Here is a 22551-nt window from a genome sequence, read left to right as displayed (position 1 = left end):
GGGTGATGAAAACCAGAGCGCCTGCTCCCTGAGATTGCTTGCTGGCCAAAGTGGTTTGAGGGGCTGTTTTATTTTTTTCTGGCCTCCTTGCCAAACCGCCCATGCCCCCCTCCCCAACGCATGATGGATGCCCTTAGTGGCCCTGTGTGAGGTTCTGCTTCCGTTCACAGTGTATCATGTGTCTGCATAAACAACCGTGTGTGTGTATGTGTGTATGTGTGTGCGTGTGTGTGTGTGCGTGTGTGTGTGTTGATGTGCCCATGTTTGTCTGCTGGCTTCCTCCATCCTTTGAGTTCTTTTCAGTTCTCTTATGATTTGACTGCTGTTCTCTCATCAGAGCTTCTAGATTGATGCTGTGGTCTGGTGCTGTATAAATATATTTTCTTTTTAATTTTGTTTTAACTTCTTCCTTGCCCTCCTTAACCCTAATCCCAGCCCTCCCTGCCCTCCCACACTCCCCAACCCCACCTGCCCTGCCCTACCTCTTCCTTCCCCCACCCACACTCTCTTGTCCTCTCTCTCTCTCTCTCTACATATATAAATATATATATAAATCTTTTCTTCTTTTGTCATTCAATCAAATTCCAACAACCCAACCAGGGCCAGTCAAATCCACCACAGTCTCGCGCTGAGCTAGGAATAAAGTTCACGTAATCACATGAGAGTGGAGAAAAGTCCCCCATCCGTAAGTTCAAATCAACTCAAAGTTCACAGTGTGACATGATGGCGTCATGTAACAAGGCTAAGAATCGGTTGCATGACAATTGCCGTCAAGTTTCGTGGAGGTGCTGTGATTGGAGCGTTTTTCTTGGATGTTGTATCAGTTGATGATTGGCCAGTCATGATCACACGTGCATTTTCTTGACTTTTGTGCTGCCACAATCTTTTTTGCTGTGCTCATTTTCGTTTCGTTCTTGGTGCTTGCAGTGGTTTTACTTTCTGTTGTTTGGTTTTTCTTGTTCAGCGTTTTTTTATGCTTCTCTAGATGTCACATAGAGAAAAAAACAAAACAAAAGAACAAAAAATAGTCAAAATAAAGATGAATTCCTGAATTATCAAACATGGGATCATTTACCTGTGCAAACCATTATTTTTTTCTTAAAAATAAGGAAAACATCTTAAAAATATCTATGCGTGGTTGATTTACTTGCACTTGAAAATATTGTGATTTTATTTTTTTCTAGAAATTTGGGGGCCTTTTTCAATTGACACTTTCCTAGGTCTGGTCTTTTTCCAGTTAGGCTATTTTCAATCTCACTTCAAAGGGAAAAAAAAAAAAACAAAAACAAAAAACAAAAACAAAATATCTACAGTAACAGAATGATAAAAAAAATTCTAAACCAAAAAACTAGAGTACAAAGCCAGAGGCCTCTGCAAGAGAGCCCAGTAACAATTGTAAGGTTTGTATTGTAACCACTTCTGCTAAATTAAATGTGGGGAGGGGAGGCTGGGGACTGGGGGCTCGGGAGGGTTTTTTTGGTTGGTTTGGAAGAAACAGTACTAACAAAAGCAAAATGCACCTTTTTGTTTACAACTGAAAAAGGGTCCTTGACAAGTGTTTTTTAATTTTATTATTATTTTATTTGGTGTTGTAATTGTTTAGACTGCTGTGTACGGTTTGCTGTTTGTTGAATCAACAGTGTGAAAAACCTGCCAGCATGGATTGATATACGCATGACGTTGTCCCCTCAAGTGGGGGCTTTGCAGTTCTAACTTTCTTGATGTAACCAGTCACCCCCATGTATAAGTGGAAGCTGCTTGCTAGAATGGAGATGAGTCTCATTTGTTAATTCACAATGATTAAGCATTCGCCTTCTGATTCTAGTCAGATCATGATTTTTTTTTAAAGCAAAACAAAACACCAAAAAGCCACCATTCAAAACAAAATCAAGCACTGTCTGAGTTAATTTATTTAAGTTTGATAATTAAATCTCTTCTGACCTTTTTTTAGGTTTTCCCATCCACTCCCTTGAAGTTCTGAATTCCTCTAAATTCCCTGGCATGTATGAGAAAAGTATTATGTGTGTGTATGTGTGTATATATGCATATACATACACACATATCCATGTATATCCACATATGTGCAGGTGAATATATTCTACACATATATCCAGATATACATATATATACACAGCCTCGCAAATAGTTACTGACCCCGGGAAAGAAGTGGTTGGCTGGACGCTGGGCAAGGATTCTACAAAATTTGAGTCACGGATGTGTCTTCCTTCTTTCCCTTGAGCTGGGAGGAGTGGGCTGGGCTGCTAGATTTTTCCTGTCTTGTTTGCTAGGCTTCTGTATACATATTGTATCTGGGCTAGATCCCTCAGAGACAAGTTTAATTATGAATTCATATCCCGTAGTCCCAAATTCTCCCCTTAGATGTAGCTACCCCCAATCCAGAATGCTAAAGTAACCCAAATCAAGAACCTTCTCCCAACAACGAAACCTCAGCTACAACCATCACCACTAGACCTCCCAGTGGTTTCTACTCTGAATAGAAGAGTATATTTCTTTTTAATGTATCATGATCATGACTAATTCTCATACTGGTCTCTCTTCCTTCCCTCCCACCATCCCCTAGAGCTCCCATCCTAGCCCCTGAGGCAGGTTCCTATTGGTGTTTGGATGCTGTTTGTGTTTTCCCTCTTGGCTTAATCAGCCCTGATTTTCTTCATTTTAGGGCAGGATGCTGAACGGGCTACATTAAAAAACAAACCTCTCTCTATATATATTTATAAATGAGAACTGTTGGATGACACCTTTGACATATCAGCCAATATCAATCAAGCTGAAGACTCCAGACACTGTCTGTGTGACTGTAACATTTCTTCAAGGAAAGTATAGCGTCTATGGAGTTCAGAGGGCACGTGTTTGGGGGAAAAATATATATGACATAAAGAAGAAGAAGATGAAGAAAAATGAGAAAAAAAAACACACAAAAGGCAACTTTAAAACAAAATATCATGAGACCAGACGGGGAGGCTGAAGGGCTGGGAACTAGGAGGAGACGCTGCTTACCGATCCCGGGGCTTTTCCAGCCCACGGGCGCCTGAGGCAGGCTGGGGCAAGTGGTGCGTGGGGCCTTGTCCCCAAGGGGCGGCTGAGAGGCCGCCACTGAGCATCTCTATCTGTCATTCCTTTAGCTATTTAGGGACCAAAGGACCAAACTTTTTATTGCAGATGTGTAGCTCTATGTCAAATAGAGGGGGAATGGAGGACCTCCTCCTTCCTGCCTCATGGCTGTTCTTGAAACAGCTTAGAGCGATTCTATGAAAAAATGTAATAAAAAATAAAAAAAACCAAAAAACAACAAAAAAACAACAAAAAAGGAAAAATAATGCTTCAGTGCTTTTAAAACAGCAAGATAATAGTTCTTTGATACTTTGAGAGGCGCTTTGATGACCCTCATCCAAGTCTATGACACTTTCCTATGGTTTTCTGTATTCTATGTCTGGATGGAGCTGTTAAAAGCTGAACAAATTGGTGGATATTTGGGGAAAGCAACACAAATCTTAAAACTCACCCGTGAAGTGTGAGAAAACAAGGAGGGGAACAAATGGGACTTACCAAGCAAGGTCATTGTTGTGAAAAGTCTGTAAATGCTTCTAACTCTTCCCCCTCTTAAAATCATAATAGTTGTACAGAATTTTAAAAAGGAAAAGTTTAAAATACCTATATAATAGAAGAAAAATTAGAGGAAAGCAAAAAATAAAAAAAAATAAAAAAGGAAAAAAAAAAATCTATAGAAGTTAGCATTACTGCTAAAATCCCAGATGTTGTAGGACTGTACTTTTGTAGAGTTTAGACAGAGCATCAATCCCTTCTCCCCGCGAGTGCTGTCGGATGCCGTTGTCCCCAAGGGCCAGTCCGAACTCGCCCCACACCTGCGGGCGCCTGGCTGCCCAACGCCGGTGGAGGCCACGCCGTGGGCCGGGAACGGTCGCGTCGCCCGGGTCGCCGCCACCGCCGCCGTCGTCTTCGCCTCTCGCTTCCCTCTGGGAGCTGCGCGCGCTTCACTCACCTTCCGCTTCACTCGCCTTCCACGCTTGCTCCAGAGACTTTCCGGGCAAGGGAGAACTGGGAACTTTCATCTTAAAACAACTAGACAACACACACACACACAAAACCTTAAAAAAGAGAGAGAAAAATAAACAATCTTTGAAGAATTTCTGAAACTGTTTACAAGGAATTTTGAAAAACAGGGATGTTTAAAATGATGCCGGCTCTGTTTTTCTGTAAATAAATTTGCATATTTTGTAGGACTTTTAATTGTAATGATAGAGAAAAAAACAAGGAAAACTATTTAATGAAAGCACGATATTTATCTTTGGTAAATGACTTTAGAGCAGTTAAAGACATTGCTTAAAAAACTCAGAATCAGAAAAAACACTGAATTATTTAAGAACACATATATTTTAAAGTATAACATATTTATTATAATTTATTTGCACCCTTGGGAAGATTGCTTTGGCATTCTGCCTTGATTCCTTCTCATTGATGTCCAGGTCATCTGGAGGCCGGGGGTTCTCAGACCTACCATTGTTTCCCTTTAGAAGAACAAATTTCCAGTACCTCTAGGGCCTCCTGCCTTTCCTTTCTTTCTGTCAATTTTGTTGTTGTTGTTGTTTTTCATTTTCTTTTTTTCTCTTGACTCCTCCTTTTAGGATGTCCAGATGTAAAAAAAAAAAAAAAAAAAAAGAAAAAAAAAGAAAAAAAAAGAAAACAGCTGCAGTTCAGTACAACTGCTCTTTTCACACTCAACTCCCTAAAACTCCTTGTAACCTTCTGTAACTATTGGATGACGCTTTCTCCAGCTTAGCCCTAAATAAAGCACAGTTTAAAAAAAGATTTCTTCATTGGTCTGTGCCTCTCGGACTCTGGCCAGCTGTGCCTCACAGCCCCAAGGCTTGCCCACTGGAAGTAGCTTTGGTCCTCTTTATGGAATCTGCGACACAGGCCCTCGTTCTGAGCCTCAGCATGTGAGGCTCTTTCTGGGAGGTGATGGGAACAATAAAAGGAGGTCCTGTTCCACTCTAGGAAGAATCTCTCTGGACTGGTGTGTGTCTCTGAAAGTCCCCATTGCAAATTCATTCTTCTGGGTTCCTGGCAGAGGTGGCCACAGTGTCCAAGCAGGACAGAAAGGAGGCCACCAAGGCCACCCGACCTGAAGGCCGAGCAAATGTTGGGTTGGGGGGAAGTTACGTGACACCTTAGGGAAGGAGGCAGTGGAGGGAAGAGTCCACAATAAAGGAAGAAGGATGAGGATGTAACTCCAAATTTACCAGCAAGCATCTTGCTCTTGGCCCCACACCTCCTGCTGCTTTGGCAGTTTGCAGGGATGGAGAAAACAGGATTCTGGGCCCTCAGTCAGGGTCCTGGTGGGGGCAGGGGTGTAGAAAGAAGAGTAGGGGCCCTCCCCTGGGGGGTTTCCTGGCATGCTGCCTGTCCTACACTTAGATATGAGCTGGAGAGAGGTGTCCAGACCCTGAATGCCAGGATGGGAGGGAAGAGCATTCCGAAGGAGGAAGGACACCACGCAGGACTTGGAGAGGGGCGGCAGGCCTCTGGAGAGGAGAGCCCAGACAGCTGCACACCAGCCGCATGCCTTCACCCAGTCCTGGCCTGGGACAGACCTTCTTCTCAATCTTCACTCTCCCACCTCCTTCCCTTCCCCTGCCCTCAGCCCTGCAGTCTGGTCTAGGAACGGGCGACTCTTTCCCAGGGCCCCCACTTCTCTCCACTGCTGAGACAGGAGGGCTGCCAAGTGAGGGGCAGGGAAGCTGCAAGGCTTCAGATGCATGGAGGAGAGAAGACAAGCCCCTGGAAACAAGGGTCATTGACTGTCTGTCAGTCTGTGCCCCACTGTGGGAGATGGGGAAATGGCTTCGGTCCCCACCTGTCTCCTCTGAAGGAGGGTATGGAGAGTAGAGCTCAGAGCCCCAGCTACAGAGCAGTGCCTGGACCCCATCCTCCATCCTCTCCTCCCATCTCTCTTCTCAGGGCCAGGGGCCAAGTCTGTGCTTCTGATGCTGGCCTGTGATGCATTAGGCTGGAGAGAAAGATCTTCATGTATCAGCAAATAAGGGAAGGCCTTCCAGCCTTGACCTAAATGTGGACATGGTTCCAAGAGAGAGGGACTGAGGAGACCCCGAATGTCCCCTAAACTAACCCCTCTTTGCTGCTCAACAGGGCTGCAAGTCCAAGTGACAGCCTGCTGTGTCCATTCTAGGGAGCTGCACTTCTTGGAAGAATTAGCTTCAAGGGGCTGGATGTCAGACTGGGTATTATTCTGCCCTGAGAAGAATGGAAGGTGTTTTCTAAGAAATTCTCTGGGGAGTGGGGAGGTGTCTTTAGGTTTTGAGCCTCAGACTAGTCAACACGGTGATTTCTGTTGCATACCTGCAGCTGAAAGAGGACAACCTCAACCCCCAGCGCCCCCTCTTACTCTTTCAGACCCCAGGAAGCCTCCCGAAGATCCCCAAGTGACCTCCCCAGACCTCTCCTGTTTGTGTCCACCTCCCCACTGTGTACCCTTGTCTCTGAGACATAGCCCTCCCCTACCTCCACTTAAGGTGTTGTGGCTAAGGGCTGTAGGCACCCTGGGAGCTGTCACCAGAGAGATGGGCTGTGAAGCCAGCCAGACAATGTCGCCCTCTTCCGGGTATGGCTGACTGAGAGGGGAACTGACAACACTGGAGCCAGATATGAACATTCCAGTTCTATAAAAGAAAACTTCAATGTAAAAACCACTCACCAAGTGACTGATACATGCATAGCACACTTAAGAGAGAATACAATTTATTAACCTCTGGGGAAAAGAGATTCCTTGAAAACTTGCTGGAAACTATTAGATCACTTTTCACATGATTATGGAGAGCTCAGGGATCCCGGCAACTCATCCATCACTCCCTGGTTAAGAACTCCTGATTTGCAATGTTAGTTAAGAGAACCCAAGACAAAATTCTTGTTAATTTCTGCTTCTATTCTATGGCTTTTATTCCTTTGCTGTTATCCTATCTGCAGTGTGTGGCTTCTTCATAACACCCCTATTTGTAAAAGACCTTTTGCTTATTATTAGAAACTTTTTATTTCAAGCACAATAAACAAGAATAGAGACACTTGCATAAGGAATCCCCATGTACTCACCACCTAGCTTCAGCATATACCTCAACTCACAGTTAGTTTGACAAAAATCCCAGGTATCAAGTCATTTCATTGCTAAATGCCTCCATTTCCCCTTAATGTTTTCCATGCTGCATTGATGTCTGCCAGCTGGCTCTGGCCTGTTGGGCATCTGTAACCTTGCTGTGGCAGCCCCTGGGGAACTTGGCCTTCATAGCCTCACCACGGCCTTATCCTGGGGTGGAACTGGCTCCTGGTGGGAGCCCCAGGCTCCTCTCCAGTACCTCCCCAGGGCAACTGCACCTGTTCCCAGCAGCACTTTCAAAGTCCTTCCAGCTCTTCCTCCAAAGCTTTGTAGTCACAGCTTCTCTCTCTTTTCTCTTTCTTCTCCTCCTTCTATCCTCCTATCGCTGTGATGCTAGTATGAAAAAGTAATGTTTATTGAGACTTTTCATTTAATGCTCCCATCTCCCTCTGTGTTTTTCTAAAGATCTGACCTTTTTCCTGTTCTGAGCAGGATTACACCCCCGTCCCTCACGCTAAGCACTGGTAGAGAAAAACACAAGACATACTAGAGCTTCCCCACTCATGCAAGCACTGCCAGGGCCTCCATCCTCCAGGACTGCTGCTGGTCATCTGGGCAAAGCTGCAGATCCCCATAGCACAGGGTCTGCAGGGCTAGTGTTTGAATTACAGCGGGTAAAACATAAACATTCCCCACCTTGCTTGCTCACTTGGTAAAGTGAATAAGGGACATATGGCAGTGAGCTTAGGAAGCCCAGCCCAAAGTGACAGCATCAGACTTGGCTGTGAATGCTATTTGACTATTTACCCAAATGGAACCCACCCCCAAATAAAAATTATTAGCTACCATTGATATACTACCTTCAACAGACTAGTGAGTTCTGGAAGTTGGATATTCAGTCAATATTGATTCATTCCTGCATTAATGAGTGAATAAGGAAGGAAGGAATGGACAAATTACAGACAACTGAAGGCATGTCCCAAAGAGGCAGCTGTTCTGGAAATGCTCTTTAAGTAGTGATACCACGTGAAATAAGTGTATAGTCAACACACCCTCCCATCCCCAGATAAATGCTTGCAAGTATAAGATTTTTATTTTAACTTTCTAGTTTCCTCCGCCTACTGACCCTCCCTCTATTTCTCTAAGCTGCCCTCCCTTCTCTCCTCAAGTCCTCCCCTTGGTTACCCCCCAGTCTCTGGTCCCCAACACTCCCAGGTGCCCCAGGACTTGCTAGTGACAGAGTGGAAGCCTGGAGAGCCAGCATCAGCTCCCCAGGGCCCTGTATATCAACCTTTCTCCCTTTTCCTGCCAGCTTAACTGTTTGCCTCTTCAGGAAACTCTGAGCGTCTCCATCTCTGCTTCTGCCCTTTGTGGAGCTCTAACCAGGACTTTCCCAGACTAGAAGAGGAGATGGAAAGATTAGGGTATCAGAGTGAAAAAGGCATGAACTTTGACTTCAGACCAGGATTCAAATCACAGTTCTCTCTAATACCTTCTGTGTCACTTTGGAAACATTACTTAACCTCTCTGAGCCTCAATTTCCTTATCTCTAAAATGGGGATAATACCACCCCCAAGAGTGTTGAGAAGTGAACAAGAGACAGCCACACTCAGCTACATTCCACCCCAAGGATTATCAGAGTGGCAAATTTCTTACAGCATAGATACTCAGAATGAATGGCTCAGGCTGCGATCCCATCCTCCTTCCCTTTTCTTAATTCCATTCTATTGACAATCTACCTCCCAACAGAAGCAAACTTGAACTTGATACAAGACCATTTTAGGTCATTTTTTTGTGAAGTCCAGTCAGCATATGCCACTCCCAGAGAATTCCTGTCATGCTGAGGTGCACACACCTTTGCCTCTCACTGCTCTTTCCCAGGGACCCCAATTAGCTGACACTCCTGTGCCCCCGCTGCTCTCTTTACCCTTTCCTTTCCCAAGAGCATTCCCAATGCAACTGTGACTGCTGCTATCTGCAGCCTTCCTCCTCTGGGCTCACATGGCCTCAGGCTGCATACTAATTTGGTCTTTGCATTTTAAAAAATTTTATCTATTTTTTTGAATAATGTATTCATATATTTCAAAATTCAAAACACAGGAAAAAGGAAACAATGAAGTTCTTCCCACCCTTGAATCCAGTCATCCATTTCTCTCCCTAGCAGCAGCCTGTGTTGCCAGTTCTTGTTTACCCTGCTCTTTAAGTGTGTGGGCATGGAGTGTGTAGGTGGAAGGAACTCAGCTGTCATCCTCATTTTCAGTGAGGAGACCCAGAGCCAGGCAGTGATGTGCCCAGGCTCCTGTAGCTGCCCCATGTGACTCCCAAGAGGTGAGCCCAGGCCTTGGGATGCTTGGGACCCACTGACTGAGCAGAGGCATCGGGGCCATCCAGTCCCACTCTTATCATTTGGGCATCATTCATTGAGGCACGGGTGTAGCTGTCATTTATGGGGTGCTGCTCTGTACTAGCCACTGCATTAAGAGCTGCTTAGTTATAATCTCATCGAATTCTCACAATAATTCGGTGATGCAGATGATATTACAGATGCAAAAACTGAGGCTCAGAGAGGTTAAGTCCCTCACCTAAATTACCCAGAATCAGCATTCAAGTCCAGGTCTATCTGCATGGCTATGCTCTTGATCTCTACATCAGATCTCCCTCAGTTGTAAACTCTCTGCACAGTCACTCCCCTCCAGCCCTTCTCTCATGTCTCCTACTCCCTTCTTTCCTCTGATTTTTTTTCTCAACAACCCCAATTTCACCTTTAAGAAATGACAGCATCTATATTGATCTAGGTACCAATCCTTTTCTTCCCTTCTCTCCTTGATTATCTTCTCTCCTTGATAGAGCTGGGGTTCTTAAAGGTGAGTGAGTAACAAGTTAGTAAACATGTTGCTAATGGGTGCATAAGTCCCCCTCCTTGGTAGCACTTGCTGGTTGTAGGGATAGACGGGAGCTTTTATTATTAACAAGGTGAGAAAATTAAATTGAAATAAATATAATATTTATTAACATTTTATGGAGCTACCTGAAGTTCAAAAGCCTTTTGAGCTGTGTCAGCCATTTCCCCCAGTACACTTAACACCGGAGAAAATGATAAGCAAATTCTTAGGATCAGTGCAAACTGGGGGTGCTCAACTGGGTTTGCATTGATCTTAAGAATTTGCTTATAAAAAAATTAAGCTTATTGCTGGGTGTGGTGGCTCATGCCTGTAATCCCAGCACTTTGGGAGGCCGAGGTGGGAGGATCACGAGGTCAGGAGATCGAGACCATCCTGGCCAACATGGTGAAACCCCGTCTCTACTAAAATACAAAAAATTAGCCGGGCGTGGTGGCGCATGCCAGTAGTCCCAGCTACTCAGGAGGCTGAGGCAGGAGAATCGCTTGAACCTGGGAGGCAGAACTTGCAGTGAGCTGAGATTGCGCCGCTGCACTCCAGCCTGGCAACAGAGTGAGACTCCGTCTAAAAAAAAAAAAAAAAAAAAAAAAAAATTAAGCTTTTTAAATAAAGGGGAAAATTCAGCCATTTGTGAAGGCCCCATACTTCACTAATTGAGGCACGAAGATGCCTCTTGCCTTCAGGGTCTCCAACATGATTCATTGTTGCTGTTGCCACTCTGCCCTTACCTATTCCTGAGGCCCAGCTCAGGGAGCCATGGGCATTGGGATGGCAGGAAGTCCAGAGGGCCCAGGAACTGTCAACCTTGTTTCCCTTCCATTTCCTGCTCTCCTCATGGGAACCAAGGAGCGGCTTCAGGAGCAGGACAACTGTGGGTCATTTTCTCCTTGCATGGGCAGGATGTGGGCTTCTACTAAGGAGATCCAACACACATGCCCCAAGCTTCTCACTGCACTCCAGTCCTACACAGGGTCTCAGATCCCATTGTTAGGCCTTTTTCTTTGGGTTACACCTGGGCCTCATTAGTTCTGCTTTTAAAATGAAAACTACCTGGGCATGGGGAGTAATTTGTTCCCTAACCTGCTGAACCAATATTTATAGTGTATCTACTGAGCACAGCACTGCACTAAGGATTAGAGGTGAAGAGATGAAGATAGCACACACTGGGCACCTTCCAGGCCCAATGTGAGGTATGTTATGGGTATTATCTCTAATCCTGTAATTCTGCAAGGTATATCACCCTACCTTACAGATGAACAAACAGGCTTGGATAAGGTAGGTAACTTGCCCCAAACCACACTGTAAGAAAGTAATGGAGCCAGGATTCAAAATCAGCTGCACTAATTCCCCCATGAGGTTCCTTGACAAGCAAAAGACAACTGCACACTAGCGTGTGGGAACTGTGTTGGGGGCCCAGGACAGCCCAGAGGAGGGAAGGCGAGTGGCCCTGTCTGGGAAAGTGGAGACACCTGGCTCAGGTTTTGTAGGGTGAGCGGGTGTTACACGGACTCCATGGGAGGGGTCATGAAGGAACAAAGGACCCCACACCATCTGAAGAAACAAAGGACCCCACACCATCTGAAGAACTGCAAGATGTCTTAGGTAGGCTGGGAATATGCTGGGGGAAGACACAGGCCTTGTTTCAAAACAATCTACCTACTTAACATCTAGACACTGTCCTGGCTACTTCAGGGACACCATTCCAGTTAATCTTCACAGCAATCCTGGGCCCTATTTTACAGATGAGCTTATATGCTGTATGAAAATCACGTGAACCCCAGAACTGGGATTTGAACCCAGGTCTGCCCTATGGCAGACGCCGTGTATGTAATCTTCATATTACATTGGAAAAAGCTACCTATTCAAGGCACGTATTCAAGGCATAATGGCTCCTGCCTCAAAAGCCTCCTTGCTGACTGTGTTTCCAAGCCTCAAACAGAGACATACAGCCCCCCCACAGGGCAGAAAAGTGGAGTCAGGCCTGTCCTGGAAAGGCTCAGACCTCTCTGGCCTCAGATCCCTCCTCTGCAAAGTGAGCAGGCAGCCTGGGTCTCAGGGATTTGGCCCAACTTTAGTGTGCCTGAAGCTGTCTGCCAAGTGCTGGGAAAGGGCACTGGAGAAGACAGGTCAGAGGAGATGCATGACTGTGAGTACCCTCATCCTTGCTCTGGGCATGACAGTCACCCTGGAATGAGGGAGCTTGGCACACGGTTTTATCCTCCACTGTATTCTGCTCTTGATTCTGGGCAGGATCCAGCTCCTGCCTTGCCCTCAGTGCTGAGTGACCTTAAGAATCTCTGGGCTCAAAGCATCCCCTTTGAGAGTATTATGTGTCTTCAGCATTGACTTCAATATCTGGCATGGAGTAGGTGCTCACCAGTGTTTGCTGAATGCATGAGAAGAGGTGGGGAGTGGAAGCGGGGATGCCTTCCACAGGCCTCTTCTGAAGCACCCTGGGCCTGGCCCATTCTTTGCAGGGCCCCTCTGCCCCATGTTGCCCTAACTCTGAACAGGGATCAAAAGAAAGCCTGGTGGTTCAGGTCTTCCCAGTACTCTGGGAGCTCCTGGGATGACAGGCATTCGGGGCAAGGTCTCACTGGGGCCCTCAAATATGGCATATGGACACAGATTCTCATGCCATTCCAGATTTCTGGCCATCCAAATTCTCCCTGTCCTTAATTCCTAGTCCAGGGTCCACCTGCTCCAGGGGGTCTATTGGAAACAGAGCACCTGTTTTCTGACTTTCTAGTGCCCTGAGTGGGAACCACTTCACTGGGCTCTTGTTCCCATGCTGTTGTGTGTTGCTTTGTATGTAGTTCTTGCCCTACCTAATGGCCCTGAGGATCAGAAGTAAATGGTCTCTGTTTCCAGTCTCTCTCCTAGGAGTGGACTGGTCAAACAGAGTAGGCAGGGGCAAAGTAGAAGACTAAGGATTTAAATGCAATGTGCTGAAACATCAATGGGTGATAAAACAAGTGGGTAAAAAAAAAAGGTATGAGAAATAATATTTACATAGCCTCAAAGTATGCCCCCACAAGATACTTACACATTACAAAGGGAAAGTTAGTAATTTTATTATACAAGGAGAAACCTGGCAGATACTACCTTAACCAGGTGATCAAAGTAAGTATCATCTGGAATGTAATATGTAACGAATACTATCATGGGCCTCATGGTCAGATGTGTTCAAAAGGAGACAGTGTCACTTATTCTTCTGAGAATGCATAACCAGAATCTAATCATAAGGAAACAAGACAAACCCAAAATGTTCTATGAAGTAAATGGCTTGTGCTCATTTAAAGAGACAAGACAGCTAAATGCAACTTGTGATCCTTGGCCAGAATTTCTTTCTTTTTTTTGTTTTTGTTTTTGGTTACAAAGGATATTAGTTCAACAACTGGCAACATTTAAATAAGATCAGGTACTGTGTCAGCATTGATTTCTTAATTTTGATATCTGTACTGTGGTTATATAAGAGGCTGTCCTTGTTTAGGAAATATATGCTGAACTTTTTGGGGAAATAAGGGTAGTAGGTCAGCAATTTACTCTCAAATGTTTCCAGAAAAAAGTAATAATACAGTGTTTATATGTGTGTGAGAGAGTGTATGATAAAGCAAACAAGTTAAATGTTAACACTTGGGGAATAAGAGTAAAGGGCATAAAATAATTCTTTGTGTTTTTCTAAAACTTCTCTGTATGTCTGACTTCAAAATAAAATGTATGAAAAAAAAATGGCTGGTTTGAACATTACCTGGGTTAGCTTGGGGAGAGCGGTCAGTCATGTGGACCGGGCATTGCAGAGACCAATCCCCACCCGCTTTCTTCCTCAGACAATGTGCTGGGTAACATGAAAGGAGAAACCCCCAAACATAGACATGGGAAGCTTGCAACCTCAGCAGTCCCAGTAGCATGATCAGGCCACCATGGTTTCTCCTCCAGCCCATTAAAAACACACTAGCCATGGCTCAGAAACAATTGGGGATGCCCTTCCCACCCCATCCCCAGGGGCAGCCTGACTGGCAAAACAAGAAAATAATATCACTAGTTGTTCAGTTCTGAAGAAAGGGACAGATTTGGAAATACTAGAAGTGGAGGATGGAGGCTGGGGTGGGGAGTAAGAGAAAGAAGGGCAGGAGTTACCCATAGGCACCCCTCATGGAGGCAGATGGCCATGTGGACCACAACTGAGGTCCCAACCCTGGAACAGCTCTCAGCTCTGCCTGATGCTGACACTCCTCAAGGCTGAGATCTGGAGAGCCAGGGCCATTGAGGCAGAGGTGTCTTAAGAAGCCAGGATCTTGTATGAGGGACGAAGTTCTAGGCTGATGGGAGAAACAGAGGTAAATGACATTCTCAAACCGGGGCAAGTGTGGCAGTGGGGTGCCCTGCTGGAGGCACTGCCTGAGGTGGTGACATGCGCAGGAGGCAGCGATGGTTGGGAGTTGGCAGGCCCAGCTTCCCAGCTGTGTCTGGCTATCACAGAATCCCCCACTCTCCATGCTTCAGAGGGGCCCACTGCCCCTTGCTAGCCTCCAGATAAATTATAGACACCTGATATGTATAAAGAGGTTTGCAGTTGTTTACTCAGCAGGTGCATGAGCATCCTTTCATCAGGTCCCTACAGATACTGTGCCAGGCAAGGCAGGCATGCATACATGTGCTATCTATGTTTTGCAGACAGAGGCACTGAGTGGTGAAGGGACTTGTGCAATGTCACACAGCTACAGAGCAAGAACTTAAACCCAAGCCTCTGATGGAACACTAAGTAAACTGTTGCCAAGGATTGCAGTCTATGCAGGTCTCATGGGCCTATGCAAGCATGAGCCTTGCTGCTCCTCCAAGTTTAAACACCAAGCCTAGCATTCAAGGCTGTCCATGAGCTCACTACCTTGGGGTTCTTTTCTCCATGTCTTTGAACACAGTGCTCCTCTGCCTGGGAAAATTCTGATTGAAGACCCTGACCCAGAGGTTACTGTTGAGGGCTCTGTGACTGCACTGACCTCAAGGAACTCTTAATTGCAGCTCAACTTGACCTTCTGCCTCACTGCCCCGTCCTCTGCTGGAAGTCTGGAGCTATGTTGCTGAACTTTGGCTAGCACATAGTGGACAGTCAGAAAATGCTTCAGAAGTCACCCAAGACCAGTGATTCCTGAATTTTTTTGGATCACAGATCCCTTTGAGAATCTGGTGGAAGGTATGAATCTTCTGATCCAGGCGAGCTCTCAGGTGAAGAGTGAGGTGAGGAGAGGGTGCTATATGCAGGGCAGCTCTCTGCCCAGACTGATGTTCCTGGCAGGGCTTTGATATCATGCGGAAAGACAGCTTCTCTTTCTAACAGAGCCTCACTTCCACACCTGCCCCTGGACAGTGCAGAGGGCAACTAGGGTGCCCCATTTTTGTGCACAAAGGCTGTCCCTAAGCTCAGGTGGGAGATTGAGGGGATGCAACCCCTCAATGCCTGTTCCTTCCATCTGGCTAAGCAAGCAGAGAGGCAGGGAGAAGTTCTGCTTGTGATCACTGCTCCAAAGTCCTTTCTCTGACTCATCCCTGCTCAACTGCTTTTTTTCCCCTCCAACACAGTAAATCTCCTTCTATTATTCTCCAACTTGTAGTAAGCTGTGTCATTTTGAGAAGAAATACATAATGGTATATTAGAAGAATCATGGATCTTCTCATTCATGCTTAGAAAAAATTTATTACAATGTAAGAAAGTCTGAATAGCATGAATTTATTATAATGATTTAACACTTCTAGCACTCGAGTTAAAAATGCCCTTCCATAAATAACTGTCCCTGGAAAACATAGCAAATTTACACAGTTTACCATTTGCCAATGTTATATAAATCCAACAAGCTTAAATCACCTGCAGCTGAGAGTAGAACACAGGAAACCAGAGCTGTGAAGTTCATCCCATCCCAATGGGCAGCAGTGACGAGTGAGAACCAGTCTCCCCTCCTCCAGCTCCCTCATCTCAGCACGAGACTGGCCAATCTCAGCACTCAAAGAATGGGAAGAAGAACAGGGTGGGGCAGTACCTGGAAGAATCAAGGAGGGCAAACACCACAGTCTTACAGCTGCAGAACAGGTGAAGGGCATGGGCCTAGGGCATCCTGGCAGATGCCAGGCCATGAGCCATTGTTTGTGTGCTGGTTCCAAGGAGGTGTCAGTTAAGGCTGCTCAGCTGTGGCCTGCAAGGAAGAAGGGAGGGAGAGGCCAGCTCTGATGTCCTGGTCAGATCTTGAACAGGGCCTGTCCTCTGGCCAACCACCTCTTCTACTTTCTTACAAACACCAACACTGCTTTCTACTCCTGGGCCTTCTGGATCTTCCGTGTTCCAAGGACCTCCCTCTTGGCACTCCCTCTGGCTCCACTGGACACCCTGCCTCACCCTACTTTCATGGACACTGTGGCCTCATCATTCTTGTTTTCATCTGGGCTAGTTTCCAGATCTAGGTCAGCATTCCAGGCACCAAACCTGTAAGGCAGAAATGGTCACTTCTCATCTTAACAAATATTTTTATGCATTATTATATCTGAGGCTTAGAGAATATAGGCAACTTGCCTAAATCTACACAGCTCACAAGTGGTAAGGCTGGGTTCTCCAAAGTGAATATGTTCTCTTAGAACACTTTACATTCTAGTAGGGCAGACAGTGCACAGAGCAATATGGGACAGATTGAGGTGGGCTATAACAAAGGCTCTACAGAGTACTATGGGAGCCAAGAGTATATAATGATGCCTGAGAGATTAGGAAACCTCCCTGGAAGTGATGATAACTGAGCAAGGTCTGGAAAGATTCACCCAAGATAGAGGGACCTAGAAAAGTCACATAGGCAGGAAACAGCAGCGTGTCCTTGGGAGACGGCCAAGAGTTGTGAGCTGCAGAGGGGAGAAGGGAGGGGCAAAATGCTGACAGTTCCGGTGTGCCACTCTAAGGGGTACACTCCTTTCCTGTAAGCAGTGGGGAACTTGTGTACTTTTAAGCACTGAAGTTACAAATCTTAGATTTGTAAGAAAGAAAATGCTAGTGAATGTGGAAGATAGGACTGAAGAGGGAGCAATGGAGGTGTCTCCTAGCCCCACCCTCTCCAGTCCTCTGAGTATGGCACTTACTTTCTACTTTCTTTAGAGAGCTGCAAGAAGGCTGGAGTAGTCCAAAGGGTACTGGACTTTGGGGCCACAGAATTGTTAAATTTTCCTCCTCCCTCCTATGTGCCTACCCATCCACCTATTTGATAAATAATGTTTGGGAGCCTATAATGTGCCAGGAACCATGTTGAATTCTGAGGAATTAGTGATGAGTAAGACTGATATCTTTTTCTGGCCATCCTGGGCTTATGGACTAAAGGAGAAATCAGAAAAGTAAATAGGCCATTCTAGCACAGTAAGTATTGTGATAAAAGATGTACAGAGGGCTGAGAAAGCTCCTAAGGTCAGGAAAAGGATATTACAGTGCCTTTAGAAACTACTGGAAGCTCAGTGTGGCTGAAGCACGGAAGTCAAGAGGAATAGAGTGGGAAAAGAAGAGGCTGGAGGTCTAAAGGCTGCAGTGGGCCATATCACCAAGAGCCTTGTGCAGTATGTGCAGAAGTACAAACACAGAGGGCAGTGGGAAACTAACTAATGCTTTAAGCCAGGTGTGACATGATATAATGACCTGGTAGCTTTATGGAGAATAATAGGTTACCCTTACTGAGTGCTTATTATATTCTATGCTGAACACTCTACCTGCGTTAGCTCATTTAACCTTCACAATAACTTCATGAGGTACGTTCTGCTATGATCCCCATTTAAAGATGAGTGAGGCAGAGAGGGTCACATGTTCTAGCATGAATCCAGGCCATATGGCAGGAAGACCAATAAAGAAACTGTTGTACTAGAGAAGCATCAGCAAAGAGAGAGAGAAGCAGGTAAGTTTGAAAATAGGAAGTGGACTTGATACTCTTTTTTTTTTTTGAGACGGAGTCTTGCTCTGTCGCCCAGGCTGGAATGCAGTGGCATGATCTTGGCTCACTGCAACCTCCGCCTCCCGGGTTCAAGTGATTCTCCTGCCTCAGCCTCCTGAGTAGCCGGGACTACAGGTGCATGCCACCACGCTCAGGTAATTTTTTGTATTTTTACAAATACAAAATACAGAGACGGGGTTTCACCGTGTTAGCCAGGATGGTCTCGATCTCCTGACCTCATGATCCGGCTGCCTCGGCCTCCCAAAGTCTGGGATTACAGGTGTAAGCCACTGTGCCTGGACGGACTTGATACTTCTTGAAGATTGACTAGAAATAGGAAAGAGAGGGGAAGAAGTAAAAAATGACCCTCCCACCCCAGTTTCTGAGTTTGAATTCTATTTCTGACTAATTGATGACCTTGGCAAGTTTTGCTAAACTTCATTTTCATTATTGGTGCAAAAAATCACCCTCAAGTTTTAGGTGTGCATAGATGTATACCTGGCCTCATTACATAAAGGATATGATGTAGCTTACAAGAATAACCCATATAATGGGATGATTTTGAAAACTATGAAAAAAGGCCTCATCTCATAAGGATTGAATAAGATGGTGCACAGGGCCCAGCCGAGGGTCTGGCGCACAGTTAAGTGCTTCAGGAGTTTTCGATGCTTGCCTGGCACCCACCAGCCTCCACTCTACATGCCCAACATTCTGGATTCCTCTCCTGCTCCCACACGGTCTGGGTTTTCATCCTTTTTTCCTAACTCTATCACTTCCAGGTCATTACCCCACAAAGACATACAGGCATACCTCAGAGATATTGTGGGGCTAGTTCCAGATCGCCACTATAAAGCATATGTCACAACGAAGGGAGTCACACAAATTTTTTGTTTCCCAGTGCATATAAAAGTTATGTTCACACAACTGTAGTCCACTGTAGTGTGCTGTAGTCCACTAAGTGTGCAACTGTATCATGACTAAAAACAATCAACACATATTAACTTAAAATCCTTTATTGCTAAGGATCATCTGAGCCTTCAGTGGGTTGTAATCTTTTTTTTTTTTCTTTTTTTTTCTGAGATGGAATCTTGCTCTGTCTCCCAGGCTGGAGTGCAATCTCAGCTCACTGCAACCTCCGCCTCCCGGGTTCAAGAGATTCTCCTGCCTCGGCCTCCTGAGTAGCTGGGATTACAGGTGCCTGCCAGCATGCCCAGCTGATTTTTATATTTTTTAGTAGAGACAGGGTTTCGCCATGTTGGCCAGGCTGGTCTTGAACTCCTGACCTCAGGTGATCCATCCGCCTCGGCCTCACAAAGTGTGGGATTACAGGCGTGAGCCACCATGCCGGGCTGGGGGTTGTAATCTTTTTTTGCTCACGGAGGGTCTTGCCTTGATGTTGATGGCTACTGACTGATCAGTGTGGGTTGCTGATCAGTGTGGCTGTAGCAATTTCTCAAAATAAGACAACAATGAAGCTTGGCACATAATTGACCCTTCCTCTCATGAAAATTTCTCTGTAGCATGTGATGCTATCAGATAAAATTTTACCCACTGTAGAACATCTTTCAAAATTGGAGTCAATTCCCTCAAACCCTGATGCTGCTTTATTAAATAAATTTATATAATATTCTAAGTCTTTTGTTGTCATCTCAATTATGTTCATAGCATCTTCACCAGAAGTAGATTCCATCTCAAGAAACCACTTTCTTTGCTCATCCAGAAGAACCAGCTCCTCATCCGTTCAAGTTTTATCATGAGATTGCAGCAATTCAGTCACATCTTTAGCTTCACTTCTAATTCTAGCTCTCTTGCTATTTCCACCACATCTGCAGTGACTTCCTTCATTAAAGTCTTGAATCCCTCAAAGTCATCCATGAGGGTTAGAATCAACTTCTTCCAAACTCCTGTTAATCTTGATATTTTGACCTCCTCCCATGAATCACAAATGTTCTTAATGGCGTCTAGGATGGTGAATCCTTTCCAGAAGGTTTTCAATTTACTTGGCACAAATCCATCAGATAAATCATTATCTATGGTAGCAATAGCCTCAAAACTGTATTTCTCAAACAATAAGATGTGGAAAGTTGAAATTACTCCTTGATCCATGGGCTGCAGAATGGATGCTGTGTTAGGAGGCATGAAAACAACATTCTTCTTGTAAATATTAATCAAAGGTCTTGGGTGACCAAGTATATTGTAACAACAGTTATATTTTGAAAGAAATCTTTTTCTCTGAGCAGTAGGCCTCAACAGTGTGCTTAAAATATTCAGTAAACCATGCTGTAAACAGATGTGCTGCTATACAAGCTTTGTTGTTCCTTTTATAGAGCATGGGCAGAGTAGATCAAACATCATTCTGAATAGCCCTTGGATTTTCGGAACTGTAAATGAGCATTGGCTTTAACTTAAAGTCACTAACTACATTAGCCCCTAAAAAGAGAGTCAGCCTGTCCTCTGAAGCTTTGAAGCCAGGCATTGACTTCTCCTCTCTAGTTACGGAAGTCCTCAATGGCATCTTCTTCCAATAGAAGGCTGTTTCCTTTACACTGAAAATCTATTGTTTAGTGTAGCTACCTTCATCAATGATCCTAGGTAGATCTTCCAGATAAATAACTTGCCGTAGCTTCTACATCAGCACTTGCTGTTTCACATTATACTTTTACATTATGGAGATGGTCTCTTTCCTTAAACCTCTGCTAGCTGCAAGCTTTTCATCTACAACTTCCTCATCTCTCTCAGCCTTCATAGAATTGAAAAGAGTCAGGGCTTTGCTCGGGATTAGGCTTTGGTTTAAGGGAGTGTCCACACAAAAAGTTGTGCATGGGCCTGGGTGCGGTGGCTCACACCTGTAATCCCAGCACTTTGAGAGGCCGAGGCAGGCGGATCACCTGAGGTCGGGATTCAAGACCAGCCTGACCAACATGGGGAAACCCCATCTCTACTAAAAATACAAAATTAGTTGGGCATGGTGGTGCATGCCTGTAATACCAGCTACTGGGGAGGCTGAGGCAGAAGAATTGCTTGAACCCGGGAGGCGGAGGCTGCGGTGAGCTGAGATTGCGCCATTGCACTCCAGCCTAGGCAACAAGAACGAAACTCTGTCAAAAAAAAAAAAAAATGTTTTGCATGGATCTTCATGGCAGCATTCTTCATAATAACCAAAAAAAAAAAAAAAAAAAAAAGGGGGGGGGGAACAACCCAAATGTCCATCAACTGATGAATGGATAAACAAAAATGTCATATACTCATATGATACAGTATTATTTGGCAATCAAAAGGAACCATGTATGTGACAGCATAAATGAACCTTGAAAACATTATGCTGTGAAAGCCAGTCACAGAAGACCACATAGAATATGATTTCATTAATATGACATGTCCAGATATGCAAATGTATAGAGATAGCAAGTCAATTAAGGGCTGGCAGTACGGAGGGTGACTGCTAAAGGGTATGGGTTTCTCTTCGGAGTGATGAAAATGTCCTAAAATTGATTGTGGTGATGGAGGCAACTCTGTGAATATACTAAAGACTACTGAACTGTACACTTTAGGTAGACTGTACAGTATTTGAGTAATATCTCATAAAGCTATTAACAAAAAAAATAAATAAATAAAAAAAGGGCTTTGGTTGCTGATTGGCCAGGAGTGCTGAAAAGTCAAGAGTGAAAACCTGACTTTTGACTCGTCTCTCTTTAAACTGGGCTTGGGTGAAAGCCAGTTTGTGAGGTGTTAAGGGGCAATGAATCTAAGACTGCTCCCTTTAGAAGTCTTGTTGCAAAAGGAAAGAGAGAACCACAGTGGTGGAAAGAAGGGATGATAAAGTTAGCTGAAAGTCTGGGCTATTCACAGGGTATTTTTTTCAAATTAGGGGGGATCTTACACTTGATTGAAGTCCCTTGATTCCCAGACTGTGTCTCCAGATTCCTAAACACCCAAATGGTGTTACCAGTAGTCCATGAGCAATTTTCATTTTCAGTTTGGGAGTTGTTTGAGTAATGATTCTGTTCCTGCTACCTGTGCCTCTGAGGGGCAGGTGTGAAGTCTCCATATTTAGGTGCAGGTGCCAGCCTGGCTTGGAGAACAGGGGGCAGGACAGGGTCTCTGTCTGAGTTGAATCCACAGGTGTGATCTCAGAATTGAGCATTTTAGGCACTGAAACCCTCACATACATTCTTCCAGCAGCTAAAGGCAACTAGGCAGGGCCATTTTTCTTGTCTTAAAGTGCTGTGATATTTCTTCCTTGCTGAGCAGCTATGGGGGTAGGCACAGAGGAGGGACTTATAGGTGCAGAGAGACTGAATGTTCTGTTCCAACAAGCACACAGTCTAGAGGTGGCTTGGTGTTCACGTGATGTGAGTGAGCAGGAGCCACAGCAGAAAAACCTACTGGGATGTGACAAACCATTTCCTTTCTCTCAGTCGACGACAGGCTCCTGCTGTTTTAACAAGTACTGAGGAAAATAACATTTTGATAACCTGCGGGTCTGCACTTGCTTTCAAGCTATGCCTCACTGATCTGATGAGGGATGTTCAAGGGACAATTCAATATCAAACCCACA

At 45.0% G+C, this 22551-nt stretch overlaps 1 protein-coding gene and 1 long non-coding RNA gene across 55 annotated transcripts in view; one reads left to right on the top strand and one right to left on the bottom strand.

Annotated features, from left to right (window-relative positions):
- CELF4 (CUGBP Elav-like family member 4) overlaps window positions 1-4848 on the top strand; it is a 324300-nt gene extending 319452 nt beyond the window's left edge. For 29 of the 52 annotated variants that reach the window (XM_024235742.3, XM_024235736.3, XM_054537573.2 and 26 more), the window contains one exon: window positions 2681-2919. In XM_024235742.3, coding sequence (XP_024091510.1) covers window positions 2681-2707 — 27 coding nt within the window. In that variant the 3' untranslated portion in view covers window positions 2708-2919. 52 annotated transcript variants of the gene reach the window in all.
- LOC134760316 (uncharacterized) lies at window positions 401-10595 on the bottom strand. 3 transcript variants are annotated; one of them, XR_010137663.1, is made up of 4 exons: window positions 8008-10595; window positions 6562-7540; window positions 3568-4657; window positions 401-981 (listed from the first exon to the last, which is right to left on the bottom strand). It is a non-coding gene; the product is annotated as an uncharacterized LOC134760316 (long non-coding RNA). The 3 variants fall into 3 exon arrangements; XR_010137661.1 differs by having other exon boundaries at window positions 6562-10595; XR_010137662.1 differs by having other exon boundaries at window positions 3568-4654; window positions 6562-10595.
- Between the last annotated feature and the right edge of the window lie 11956 nt (window positions 10596-22551).

The sequence above is a fragment of the Pongo abelii genome, chromosome 17 (assembly GCF_028885655.2).
Source record: "Pongo abelii isolate AG06213 chromosome 17, NHGRI_mPonAbe1-v2.0_pri, whole genome shotgun sequence".
NCBI classification, from domain to species: Eukaryota; Metazoa; Chordata; class Mammalia; order Primates; family Hominidae; genus Pongo; species Pongo abelii.
The sequence above is the reverse complement of the archived record's forward strand: the minus strand, read 5'-3'. Positions and strand labels throughout refer to the sequence as shown.